A 15,125-nucleotide genomic window follows, 5' to 3' on the forward strand; every position below is an offset into this window, starting at 1 on the left:
ACCGAACGTACTTCAAATTTCAGCAAGAATTGCAATTTGACTCAAAGGAAAACTATTGCATTTTTTTTTTATTTGACGATGTCTACCGCCATGTCCGAAAGTAGTTTGCGGATTTGGAAGAAAGAGGCCGTTCTATGCCGTGTGTTGCGCTGTCACGGTTCTTCAACCATTATAATATTACTTTAAGACGTGGTGTTAGATCCTCAAATGACAGCTATTTCAAGGCAAATGAAAACCGTATCATATTTCCTGTTCTTTAAATCAGCCAGTAAGACAGTCTGTATAAATTCCAACTGCCTAGCTATTAGGGCAGGTGACCGAGTACCTTGTCTCTTAATATTAGCATACCGTTTTGTTTTTACCATTTGGCTATTTCACACTGTTCTTGCATATAAACAATAACGTACAAGGTGTACTGTCTATACATCTATACTAATATATAAAGCTGAAGAGTTTGTTTGTTTGATTGTTTGTTTGTTTGTTTGAACGCGCTAATCTCAGGTCCAAATTGAAAAATTCTTTTTGTGTTGAATAGACCATTCATTGAGGAAGGCTTTAGGCTATAAACCATTACGCTGCGACTAATAGGAGCAAAGATACAATGGAAAATGTGAAAAAAACAGGGCGGGTATAAATAAATTATAACTTATAATCTTCTACCCACGGGGACGAAGTCGCGGGCAACAGCTAGTTTATTTATAAAAAAGTAACTTATGAAGTTTCTTCTTTCTCTATAACAATGACATTTTCAAACCGTGCACCTAGAGTCAATTCTGTAACGTTTTAAAAGTGACAACGAAACAAAAATAAAAACGATATTTTTCTTTTTTTTTCTATCCCTTCGGATACGGTATCCTAAAATTTTCTTTAAAAATCAGCAATGATGGTCTAACAAGTACTCGTGGATAACCATCCTAATCCACTATAACGCATAATTACGATCCCCCGAATCTCATTATACCGCCGGGCGTCTCGCAAATTACTGTAACCGATACCCGGACCATTAGGGGGTTGGTCCCGTTCAATTTGTATGATGCCATGACAACGCTGGTTATTGACGAAATGAAATGTAGCTGTTTATGAATTTTGACAGTGAGTGCTGGTCGTCCAATTTGAGATGCAGTTTAAAAGCGTTAACTGAATTTTATATATTGTTTATATTACTTATGGGTGTTGCTAGTTGAACATCCTGATTGAAACAAGTGTTGAAATTGCATAATTAAGTACTTTTATATAGTTCTTGCATTGGACAATGAATTGAAGTATTTTATGATGCCAAACAAGCTTCAAGCAAAAGCAATGAGAATGTTGTAATAGAAAAGTTTTTTAAGGTTAGACGCGATCCTCGCATAAGACAAGGGTTTGGGTGATCCACAAATGCATGTGCTGAGTTTGGTTGTCTCCCTCTTCTCGCGACACAAGGATAAAATTCCTTGGTGCGGGAATCGATATTTTTTTTTTAATTTCTAACTAGCAGTTTTGAAATTGTGTATGATAGACTTGCAACTTGGTTGTTTATTACATTTATATACAATTTAATAAAAATCGCTAAACTATTTTAAACCTTTTTTTAACCAATCCTTTTTACCACTACGCGTAACATGAAATTGGGAATAAGCAATCGCTTCTTCATAACCATCTACTAAAAGTTTCATCAACACTACAATTCAATTACCCCAATACAAAAAGTACAACAAGATCTCGGTACCAGGACCACAGCTTCAAAACCGAACCCATCCATATTTCCATACCTACATCAACGCTTTCTCTCAAATTAAATTACGTGTCGGCATCCCATTGGCTGGCAGGCTGTCGGCAGCCCCTATCTCCGCCACGCCCTATGAAACAGGATATCCTTCCAGAAGCCCTGTCGCCAAGGTTACTGTTTGTTTTGGCTAACCTCTAGGCTTTTGGTGCATCGATTATTATCTCTCTATCTATATGTGGGTAGCAGTGTGTATTGTTGGTCTTTAGTCTGGATTAACGTCCGGATTTATGTCGACTGTCATATGTAAAACATTTAAAATAATGCCTTGTTTTTTGGAGAATAATAAGTCTTGGAGTTAGCCTTATAATTTTAAGGGTGCGAACAGATAAAATGTTAAACGAAGACGTACAAAATTGGACATTTCGTCCACGCCACGTGATCTAAATGACACTTCTTCTTCCTCTTTATGTACCGTGGTTTTAGAATACCTCTGGTGTACATTTAGAGCATGAATCAGTCTGCCCTAAATGTTGCTTTACTTCGATTTTAATTTTGTATTATTTATTCCTGTAGCAGCAACATAAAATATCGGAAAATTAAAACTATCTAACAATACAGACTCATGAAATACAGCCTAGTCATTGACGGACGGACAGACTAGGAGCTTTGGTAGTAGGGTTCCGTTTGTACTCAAAAAATGAAGACCAAACATTAAACTAAATTAGTCACCTTACCTCAACAAAAACAAACTCATGCACTCGACCTATGCAAAACTTTATCAGCCAAAACGAAAGAAAGTACCCTTTGTCAAAAATACTTAGAAAAAAAAATAAACAGAGCTACGTGTTCAAGTCCAGTGACTTCGGATTTAGAGAATGCTGGACCGAGGACGTATTTCGAAACAATTGTAGTATCACCAGTAATTGTGATTTAGATAAAAGTAACACTAAACTTAACAAAATTATACATTTAAGAGAGAAAAAAAGATACATTTAAATAAAACATAGAAAAGGAGAGTTATAGTAATTTTCGTAGTGCGAATTGATGATAAAAACTATCCTTTTTGTTTATCCCGGTTATAAGCTATCTGTGTACCAAGTTTCATCTAAATCCGTTCAGGGGTTTTTGCGTGAAAGAGAAACAAACATCCAATACAATGACATACAAACTTTCGTGTTTGGTACTATCAGTAGGATTTACTTTGGGCTCAACGTCAAGTTTGATAATAACAACGACGTTGGCATCAACATGGGAAGACAACTGAACAAGGATTGTTCTGGAAGAGGCAACGATAGCCAAATTCAGTAGGCTTACTAACCCACCAACAAGGAAGAGGCAAGTATCATGGTAAAACCCTTCTACCTTTCATTCCATGACTAAAAATGTAGTAACTAGGCAGGTGATGATGACTGGGAAAGTCTTGCCCTAGAACGACTAGTTTCGGACCCAATACGCCTTGATCATGAGCCAAGTCACCAGTCAAACTTTAGTTGTCTTCATGAGTTGTTTTTTTAATTGGCCACATTTAATAAAGCAATTTGAAGATTTGCAATTTAAGGCGTAAATTCGTCTCAATATCCTTTAGATTATAAATAAGTCTACTGCACCGGATACGACAATATTTGTAAACATCTATAATTATAACTTTAAAGTACAGTTCAGCATACAAGTTTTAACAGTTTGAAAATAAAACAGACCTTAAAATCTAACAGTAAGGTTGAATTTTGAGGTAATTGTTAGCAAAACTTATATGGTATACCGTAACGCAGAAATTTCTAATCTGTCACACGAAAAGCGACTTTGAACTAGACGAATAAGGTTGAATATCGTAGTTATTCGTTGCGAATTATCGTGGCGTGGACTTTTACGCTTATTCTGCTATATTTGGACCTAAGTTTATAGATCTTGGAATGTTTGCAATGCAAGTCCGATACATTGTAAGGACTATTAAACATTGTTGAAGCAAAGTAAACAAAATGTTTTTGTGTAATCAAGAGTGTGTTTTGTTTTGTGTGGACGCCATTTTATTTTCACAAGTTCTTATTTAAATTCACTAGTTTTTTTGTCTTTCTGTATATCTGTCATCAAGTTGAATTTGATCCACTTCCCGGTTTTCAGATTGAGCTGAAATTTTGACAGTATAATGTGGATATTGCGTAGCAAGTAGCAATACAATATTATGACATAGAGCTAATCTGATGCTGAAGTTGGAAGATCAATAGGAGCTAAGCTAAAAATGTCATCGAGTTTAGACTCGTTTGGTATGTCATTTCGAGTACTTTGATTCCAATGCAAAAAAAAAGCTTTTTTTTCAGCCTAGGCAGAAAAAAAAAATATTTTTAATCGGCAAAGGTAGTACGTGTGCCTGATCTATTAAAGGGCTAGGATTAAACGATCAGACGGTCACGGTTCATGTGATGCCTAGTGATAGAGGGACAGACAAAAACTCGGAGCCTTAGTGATTAAGTTCCGTTTTTACTCTTTGGGTACGGATCCTTTAAGTAGAATTACTTTATATAGCATAGCTGAATTTTTATTAAGATACGTAGATTCATCTGGATATAATTAAAAAAACTTAATAATAACTTGAATTTTTTGGCAACCCTTTAAAAATGGAACTATTTACATCCTCAACGACAATTCATCTAATTTCCTACGCAAAACACGAAAACCATCGAAAACAATTCTCGGAATTGAGTACTAACAATAAATGTCCCGGCAAACAATCTTAAAATACTTTCCGACGGGATATTAATGTCCGAGAGCGCAATAAAATGGAGTTTGTGATGCCTTAGGTAAACAGGAACGGCGGATGTTACTACAATCGACCAGGGCCCCAATTCTGCTATTTACAATGCCCTATGAATGAATGGCAATTGGATTAAATTTAAAATTATTCCTATTCTCTTAAGTGTTTTGCCAATACAATAATTGAAAGTTAATTGTATTGACCTTGAGTGTACCGTCCTGCATTGAATTTCCCATTGTTGTGTAGAAAAATGGTTAAGAGAAACACAAAAATTGTCATTTTAAGCCAAATTTCATTCATTCATCGGCCGTTGTAAATAGCGAAATTGTCTCAAAACGACAATTTTCGTATTCCTTTATACATTTTTCCAACAGAAAATTGGAAATTTAGTAAACGGTGTAACACTCAAGGTCAATAAAATGAATTTTCAATTATTATGTTGGCGTAATGCTTAAGAGAATGGGAATAATTTCAAATTGAATCCAACTGTCGTTCATTCATTAGTTGTATATAGCAGAATAGGGTGAGTGACGTATGGTTTTAACACTTTTAAAACTAACTTCGTAAAAAGAACGAGAGGTACGGGGCTAAATGACATTTCCAGGATACTTAGTCACAAAATATAAGTCCACAAAAAATTACGGTTTACATAAAAATCCTATCCATACCAATATTGAAGAACTAAAACTGTCTGTCTGCGCTTTCACGCAAAAACTACTGAACCGATTGGAATGAAATTTGGTGCAAAGGTAGTCTAAAGCCTGAGAAAGGACATAGGCTAAGCAACGTAAAATTAAAGGCCTATGAAAAACACAACAAATACATTTTGTTTTGATAAGTCACGTTCTTTTGACTTTTTATCTCCATACATTTGCCATTTTAAAGTTAAAGGATCACAAATCGTATTCGAAGATTTTAACATGACACTAAGCCGCCATTATAGTTGAGTCAAAAAGGCAGAGGTAACAACTCATACAGCCAAACAAGAAAAAAGTATTTATTGAATTAAGACTATTATCAAACAATAGTTTACCTCGCATACGCAGGCCACTTGCTCCTGTGTGAAGCCAAAGCTCGGCAGGGGAGCGTCCCTGGGGGGGCTGGCCTCCCGCTGCCCCCACTCCGGGCCCCCCAACATGTCCAAATGCTCGTCCCCAGCCACTTTGACACGATTTCACACGAATTTCAGCGAAAACACAACACTAATGGCGGGAATCCACCACAGATAAAGTCAAAGTTTAACGTCACACACTTTCCCGCGTTACCACTTTTTTTCTTATTTGTAAGCTCACGAGAATATCAGTCCGTTTAAAAATCGAGTGTTTGACCGTCCACTGTTTTTCGAAAATACTTTAAACGGTAAATAAACATAAAAAGGCGGCAGTCCCAGAAATGTTTAAACAAAAACGATCACCTTTTAAACGTCGATTACTTATTTGTGTTTCGATTTCCAAAATGGCCTAAAGTTTGTTTTTAAATACGAGTGAGTTGTATGTACAGACAAATTTTTTCTTTTTTTAATTTCCAGTCTCTGCCTGGCCAAGGTCCGTTCACACGATACTTGTGTTTTTAAATATTATTATGACTAAATGCGTTTCCTTAATATTTTATTATAATTTATTATTTTCACTGTATCATTGGTTTTCTCTTCTTTTTCATTTTATTTTAATTTCTGCAGACGTGTGCTGCCTTCACCTGTAACAATAAACACGAAAATTTTAATTAATTAATACAGTTTGTGTAAAAATAATTTAATGAAAACCTTGGCATACTTAATTAATTATTTTAATATACTGTCAAAGTATTCGTCACCGTTTGTCGGTGCGTCATGTATATTTTTGTGATTATGAGGTTTTGAATTAATGTCAAATTAACATTTAAATCATAAAAAAACCTTAATGATTTTTGATGAATTTTTAAACTTTAATTGTATATTTTAATAAAAATTACTTCAAACAGAATAGAGGTATTTATTTAAGAATTTAGGTAATTATGTTATTAACAAACACACTGTTGCAATATTTGACAAGGAAGAAAGTTGATTGGTTTTGTTATGTCCCGCGAAGTCTTGTCTGAAACAACGGGTCGTACTACACTATACTTTTCTTTGCCTAGCTTTTCCCAAGCTACATTGGGATCTTCCGACTGAATGCAGTTAATAGTTGCGGATGGACTGATTATCAGATTGTGCGATTTAGTCAATCCCATTTTCATCAATGGTAAAGAAAAATAGGATAAAAGCGACGAGGACATATCTTCTCAGGGTAGTCAGATAGGAATCGACTCCAGCGTCCTACTAGACTTCTAGGTAAGGTCTACTTAGTTTAAACTTATTAATGGATAACAAGGTGATGTCGTCAGGAGAAAAATATGATGCAAGAAGTTTATTCTAACTCAATTTTCTGTAAAAGATTTCAATGAAACGACCACTCGTAACGTGAAATTTGTAATATGTATATTGAAATAGTAAGTTGTAATGTGTATCAGTGCAAACTGTACTTCTTTCAGACGAGTCGTTTTTGAGATTAGAGGTTTCGAACAACAAGGTTTTAAACGAAATTTTTGGGCCGCAGTAACATTTGTACGATTTTATTCTATATATTCATTATTTTATGTATTGAAATCCAAAATTTGTTACGCTTATAGTATCAATATCCATACAGAGGCAAAATATTTGGTGTTTTTCGTACTTTTTTATTTGAACATGTAAATAATATATTGTCTTCCTAAAATTAATTACTATTGGTATTAATAACAGACAGTTACCCGAAATATATTAAAATTAACACTTGTCTATACTAATATTACAAAAAGGTATAGTGTGTCAATTTGTGACTTCGTAATCTCAGGATCTGCTGAACCTATTTTCTTCTAATTTATTTTCCAATAGAAAGCCACATTAGTTGTGAGTGTCCTCGCCACCCAACAGAGTGGACACAGGTCAACCGAAGCGTTGATTGTTTATATGGTTGTGTTATTCAGGGCTATCAGAGTGTCTTTTATTGTTCATCATCACAAGCCTTGAATAACCCACAGCTGGGAATAGGCCTCCCTTGTTTCATAGGTTCTATGAAGTTCTTGTCGATTCTTCTCCATGGGGATGTAATTTTAGTACCGCACACTTAGAGGCACTAAATTTTGGAATTGCGAAGTTAAAGTCGCTAGTCCTGTAATCTCTTCAATAAGCCAATGTTTCAGGTCTACAAGTAATAAAAACATTTTTGATTTTATGTCATATTATATCCTCTGTCTCTTGCTCTTCATCCATCCTATTCTAGGGGGTCCATCACCATCTCTTAAAGCAATATTTTTTCCGCTGTTGAAGCGAGATCGTGCTCTACCCGGCGCCGAATGGTGTCCCTTTTCCGCTGTTGCAATCAAAAGCTAGTGGTTGGCATTCTTATAGGAACTGTGTCCTATCATGCTGTAGGCATGAGGCTACTAGGTCAAATTAATTTCACTCAACTCAACTCCTAAAAATAATATTAGTTTTGCGTTAATTTTTCCCAAAGTATGTAGAGGTTGGTTTTCAGTCTCATCAAATGTTTTGAATATCGTATTTTAAAGTAAGCCTGTCCATCTATCCTTAACTCTTTTGATTATCAAATACCTCTGAAAACAAAAAGTCTACATCTCACTTTGTTCTAAACATAAATAATACTAAAGGATCACCCATTTGAAAATAATTTACAGTCTGACAACTTTCAAAAAACTAAACTCAAAAACATTAATTCAACTTTATATTCGAATCAAAAGCAAGAATCTATGGAATGGGTCCGTATCATCAATTTTCCATATTTTTATCACCAAAAAAAAATAACCTCACGTACTTTGAAGTATTACAAAGATTCTTGGAGAAGACAACAAGAGATTTAGTACAGAGATTTTATAAAACAATCCAAAATTCTGTTACACAGCCTAAAATACTCTTTAGGAGACAAAAGACAGGTGTGTTGCCATCTCTTTTCGTCTTACAGTTGGAGTTATGTGTGAGGGAGATGGCGAAGGGTCGCCTGGGGGCATGAAGTTAAATGTTTGGTGTTTTAAGTAATTTTTATCATCGACACCATCGCAGGGGAGGCCTGCTTGATATATGGAGTTGACGGCTCCCCAGTGATGTGCATTCATTATCGATATATATTATTTTTATTTGTTTTACACTTGACGTGCAAGAATTAAATGTGTCATTTAGTTTATTGCTAACTTTAGTTCAAATACAAGTTTATTTTATTGAGCTTCATGAAATAAAAACTCTTTTTAAGGATTCTTATGTTTTTGCATCTTTTACCCAAGTAACTATTTTATTTAAGTTCAAAACTATGTATTTGGTACCAGTTCTATTCATAGCCGTTTTAATGTTACCAATACTCGTTTTCTTAGCAAAATATTAAATGTCATCAAAAAGTAATAAAAAAGTATATTCGTAATAAGGTCACTTCATAAAAAGAACTCTAAACGTCAAATCGGAGTGTGTTGAGACAAACAGGTTTCTGAAAATAAATTAAATTTAGAATCATTGAAGAAATTTAGGTTGCGTTTTGTTATTTACATTGTAAAATATTTGGATGTCTTCCAAATGATTCTATTCATCAACTCAGATACTTCGAAATTCTCATTTGCCTATTTTTCTACTTAAATATGTCTGAAAAATTATGTCGTTTTCCTAATTATGTTATTCGACTGTCATAGGTATAAATTTTGGCAAAATTTTATCTTTGATCAAAAACATGGCGATTAGAATCTCAATAACACGAATTTTTGTATGAAATTAACTTATTAAACACAAAACAGATTCCTTATCTCGAAACACCAAGCAAAAAAAAATGGAGACCAGATACAAGTATTCAAGTTATTTAACTTGCAAATAAAATATGCGAGAAATACCTACACAGTGCTAGAGACGTGACGGCTGCGCATACGATAAAACTATAATCGTCCAATTAACATTCCCTTACCAGTTCTGTAGGCGCCACTAAACAATATTTTACATTAATAACGTTTATCGACATCCCTAGCCACATCACTATTACCCCACGTGGCGTCCCCGATCCTTATCGCACAACACCAGCTGTAAAACACAAGATTTATCGATATTTTGCCACTCCGCGATGGCCGAACAAATCACAGCACTATTTAGCGATTTGATTTTTCGATATTCCAATTACGCGGTTGTAAGTATCATGAGCGATTTGAAGACTGATAAAATACTGTTGTGACCGATAATCGGGGTGATTAAATGTTTGAATTAATTAATTGGCTATTCAGGTGCGTTTTAAGGGGATTCGATCTATTTGTTTAAGTTTAAGATCGATCTGTATTTATTTTATACCTTGGTATTGTATTTAGAAAGTTATTTCTTTGCGTTGATGGTTTTCTTTGTAGCGGAATACAAAACCTTATTTCAATTTTAAGTATCCTTTTAGAATCATGTCGCCTTGGTCATTATAAGGTGGATAGAAGAGACAGACAATTATTCAAGAACATGGTGAAACTGAATTGGAAACTTGGAGGATTTTGTTATAAGCCTCAATTTTTGTATTATTCTTTTAGCTCAAAACAAGGCATAAACGTGATGATAAAAACCAGTCAATCGGAAGTCGGACTAGCGACACTGAGGGTTCCGGACAAAAAGTGAACAAAATTTTTCAGCCACCAACAAATGTATAACCGTAACAACTATTGCCAGTAACAGGTTTCCATTTTATGATAAAAAAAAGCCTGTCAACGCTCTAGAAGTCAATATGAAGAAGCCCAGGAACCCAAAACTTATTACATCTTACATGTAGGTACAATTAAGGTCTTGGCCCCAAAATGTGGAGTTTTTAGGCCAAACTCTTTCCTGTTCTCGCTTTTTTGTCCCATTTAGAGTATAACCAGAAAATAATTTGATCTCCTCCTTCACAATTAAACTGCAAGGTATAAATGATGACGGTTTCAAGGTGTCGCCAGTCCTGAGGTCCCGGGTTCGATCCCCGGTCGGGTCAATATAAAAATTCATATTCCTACATTTTTCGGGTCTGGGTGTTTGTGGTACCTCCGTTGTATATGAATTCCATAACCATAACACAAGTGCTTTAGCAACTTACTTTGGGTTCAGAACAATGTATGTGATGTTGTCCGCATTTATTTATAAATATGTATAGCGTACAGTTTATGTATTGTAAAGCTTGTTTTTAGTGAGTAGGTACAGACAGACAGACGTCAGTCTAGCAATATATTTATCCTAGACTAATTAAGTGCCTAAAAGTAAGCCTAGAGCATTTTTCTGGCTTCTATCCAAATTAGTTGTGTTTCGGAATGAGTCAGGAAGTTAATATTTATAGATAATGATCTTTGTATCAAACATTAAAGTTTTAAATGCTTTTTTATTGATCTGACTTAATTTAATTAAGTGATTCGAATCTTCCATTGGTTATTGAAAGTATAACTGTCACCAAAATGTAATTTTAGTAGGCGGAAAACTAGAAGAACCGAAATTATTCCGCGCATCAAAACATGATTAAGTACTCCAGTTGGGACTTCAACTAGTTGGGCGATCCCAATAAATACGTGTGAATGGACCTTTGTTAAATACACCATTTACATTATATTTGACTCCTTTTCATAAAGGGCATTGAGTGAACATGTCATGTATTGTTGTAGGCCTAAATGACGCAAAGAAAGAACTTAAGAAGCTTAAACAATTTTTTGTACAATGTGGCTTAAATTCTGCTGTCTCTGATTTTGGAATATTATCATTTTAATCAAATGATTTCACTGCTGAGTCAAGTTGCAGTTAAAGCACAAGTAAAGGGCCCATTTTTACCTATTTTGCAAGATGTATTTTAAATTTACAATGTTTACTACACGTCAATATACAGTGGTGGTAGAGCTTCTCAAAATAGTAATGTTATCAAATGTTATCAAATGATATCAAAACTTCTTACTTCAACCAATTAATAAACGCATCCTATTATAACAAGCCACTGCTGGACATAGGCCTCCTCCAAGTTGTGCCAACACCCAGTCCTCCGCCTTTGTCATCCAGTTCGAGCCAGATACCTTTACTCCATCATCGGACTGGCGAGTCTCCCGCAATCACTACAACCCCTTAGTCTGATCAATTCCCACACAACAAATCCGTTCTAACATCTCTAAGTACACAAACTCATATAAATTAAGGTCCTTAATCTCTAATAAAGCACACAAAACCAGAAAAGTGATCGTTAGCCTCAAATAATGGGCCAGAACAAACCAACACTCATTCAATATTGACATGCACCGAACGAGCGGCCATTATACGAAAAACGAACTTCAAAACGATTAAATGAGACTACACAAACGTGATTACAACTAATACTTATTAAAAACCCTTTAAAATTTATATAACTTTCTCCCATTTGACAAAACTATCAATTAAAAGAACAATTTGATACGTCAAAATGCCTAACTCAATTGGGACCCTGATTTTATCAGAGGCACATAAAATTGTACTTTTATGTTCGTAAGCCCGTAGGGGGTTAATTAATGACCGTGTAGGACCATATTACACCACGACTTACGGCCTTAGCTCCATAATAAACTTGGGAACATTCGTAACATATGTTTTAGGGATAATATTATTGAAAAATTTAATTAATTGCCCAATAAAATCTCGGGTTTGTTGGTTTTTGAGAGATTTCGATCAATTTTTGGGTTCTCGTATGTAAATATTTGATAAAATGTTGATTTTATAATTGTTGGTTAGATTTTTTAGAGGTTGCGTCATATTATGTTGGGGTTTGATTTTCCGGTTAGCATTTATAACTTGTTTTCGTCTCGGTTTAAGCGCGTGCACCTCGGAAGTGATAACAAGACCTAGATTGACCTAGAACATCTCTCTGCCAAACTCATAACATTGATAAATGGTGTAACAGACACTGAATAATTGTCCATGAAATTATTTCTTGTAAAATAATCTAAAACGCGAAGACTTTAGACTATGGAAACAGTAATTCTCAACATCATGATTACCAACGCTTTTATCTCCAGTCTGGTCCTTTTTTTTACAGGAATAAGGTCCTTATTGTAAGTAATATCTTCTTTAAGTTCCTCTTCAATTCATGAAGGTTGACTACCAACTGCTGTATTTCCTCTGCATCCACAAACAGTTCCGCTTTACAAGATGAAGTGCGCGTGTTTCAATGCTTAATGATCTCTCGACAATTTATGAACATCTTGTACAGGGTTCGCGATTGTTAATCATATGGATTAATATCTGTGGACCCTGTCGGCCATGCCTAGTTGACGTTCAACAGCTGCAACTGTCCTATTTTGAAAAGTCTGAGTGATTATGTTGCTCTCAAAATCCTTTAACTCCGGAATTTTACGAAGCCACGACTTATTTCTCGCCTTCCAGTTGCTTTGCCCATCAGAGATAGGTATTTGCAACAGTTCTTAAAAAAATCATCCTCTTTATTTTATGAATGCTTGTTCCATTCATCTTTTATTATTCTTCATCAAAATCAAATGTCATTCATTCAAATTGTGCTATTAAGTAGCACTTTTTGAAGGTCAGATTACATTGCACAGCACCCAGTTTCGCCCACCCTTCACCGCTTCCTAAGTGCTTATGCTGTGAGAGAAGAAACGGCGCAACAAACTCCCCAGCAGCACGCTGTCCTTTCGTTTACAATATTATTATAGAAAACAATAACAAATATCTCATCATTTATCTCACATCTATGATATCCAACTAAATCCTTTTGGTCCACTTACTCGGTGTTTATGATTATCAAGCCAGCAATCAAGCAATTGATTATTAATAAGGAAATTAGGCAAAAGCTTTCTTTTCAATTGCTCTTGTGACTTTACCTAATAAGTGTTCTTATTTTTTTCTCACATCAGTTTAACTACATGTTATGGTTGTTCTGTCTGTTCCATATTTTTGTAAGAGTTCTGTTACGACTTAAAAAAAATGACAATATTAAAATGTGTTGTCTTTCCCGTCAATAAACTTTTGTCATAAACAAATCTGTACTGTGCATACGGCTTGGTTTTATTTAAGTATCTCTCAATTATAACAAATGTACTAACACTAATGTCTTAGTAATCAATTATGTATGAAACATTAAGGCCCAAAATTATCTCAAATGTTACCATTCAGAAAATAAACCCCTTTGTTTAACGAATGAGGTATTAACAGCGGAAGTTATATGCGTTCTAATTTTGAAATGCGCTCTTGTTTTTCTTTTTTATTTGAAGTAACTTTTTTTGTAGGGTTGGGTACAGAGTTTGAGAATGTAGGTTTTTGTGTATTTGTGTGGCAGTTAATTCTAAGTTATTTTTGTAATAATAAATTTAAATCTTAGGATTTCTAATAAAATAATCTTTTTCATGTATACAATTTGTTGTTTTGTTGTTATTGTATTACAATTTGTATTATGATCTGTATTTTAATGTAGATATTTATGGTTATTAGTTATTGTAAAAATCATTTTCATGGTTTTTGATCATTATTTATTTTTATAATAGGTGTTTAACTAATAGAGATGCGCTATATCTATTGACATTAGACCTATTAGCCGCTTTACACGTACTATCAACGAGTACGAAACCAATTATAAGCTAATATGTACCGAAATCGATGGCTCTTCACAAATAAAGAAAAAGTTTACACAAAAAGTCTTTATATGAAAAAATAGCATTAAACAAACACGCTTGCCGTCGGCGGGCGAGCTTAAAAATAAGGAAGACAGGCCGTGGCATACTCACACTCATGTACACCGCTAAATTAAGATCCGTCTCACATCACACCAACAACAGCTTTAACAAGCTAAATGCTAAAAATAATACCCCCACCAATGACGAAACACAACCTATTTACGATTTAAAACTCAGAACTGACGAAACCGTTACGAATCTACAAATCGAACACAAAACATCCCCGCGATAAACACACTGGCATGTAACACGAAATCAGTTCGAAATTCGAAAATTTTTAAATGCCGACAATACCAAATTTGAAACGCGTGCGCGTCGGACGATCGCTAAAATGGAACTGGTTTGACTTGAACTTCCGTTCGGCCCTCCCATTGGTCGACGTGAATTAAAGAGATCGAAACGACCAATAGGGTTGTTTTGAGCCGTCGAAGGGTAACGCCTCCTATTGGTCGGTGTGTAGGTTCGCCATTTTTCAGTTTCGTGAAACAATTGTGTTTGTTATGTAGGCGGATTCTTGACTATCACCGGTTACCAATTTGCGTGGAATACTGTGGATATTTTTACCGTCCCACAATACGTGAAATGCTTGGCCCGTTCAGCTGACGTTATTAAATCATCCGGTGCGTAGTGATGTAACTGGTATAAAGAAAGTAGGACTTTCGCGGTCAATTAGTCGCTTGGGTTCTAAATTTGAATTTAACAGAGTGTGGGCGATCCTTTTGTAAATGTTTTCTTTTGTGCCGTCTGCGTTTTATAATGTGAAAATAAACGGCCAGTGTTTAGCGTTTAATATAATTATTAACACGCTTAAAATATATACTAGTCTAGACAGAGTTTAGGTACTATTATTATGAGTCTGAAACTTTGGAAAAACAATCGAGAAATTCGTGATGAAAATATTGATATAATATGATGCTTTTCGTTAATATCAGCGATAAAAGATTTTTCAGCAGCAGCTAGATTTAATTGTAGAGACGAATAGTAGAA

The 15,125-nt window shown here is 34.8% G+C and overlaps 1 protein-coding gene across 1 annotated transcript in view; it reads right to left on the minus strand.

The window, feature by feature from the left end:
• LOC113505109 (homeobox protein SIX2-like) overlaps nt 1-14,855 on the minus strand; it is a 30,677-nt gene extending 15,822 nt beyond the window's left edge. Inside the window, exons 1-2 of the mRNA XM_026887634.1 lie at nt 14,190-14,855; nt 5,491-6,152 (exon numbers count right to left, since the gene is read on the minus strand). Coding sequence (XP_026743435.1) covers nt 5,491-5,595 — 105 coding nt within the window. The 5' untranslated portion in view covers nt 5,596-6,152; nt 14,190-14,855. The remainder of the gene's footprint in view (nt 1-5,490; nt 6,153-14,189) is intronic.
• Nucleotides 14,856-15,125: the final 270 nt, after the last annotated feature.

Source organism: Trichoplusia ni, chromosome 24 (genome assembly GCF_003590095.1).
Source record: "Trichoplusia ni isolate ovarian cell line Hi5 chromosome 24, tn1, whole genome shotgun sequence".
In the NCBI taxonomy this organism is placed as follows: domain Eukaryota; kingdom Metazoa; phylum Arthropoda; class Insecta; order Lepidoptera; family Noctuidae; genus Trichoplusia; species Trichoplusia ni.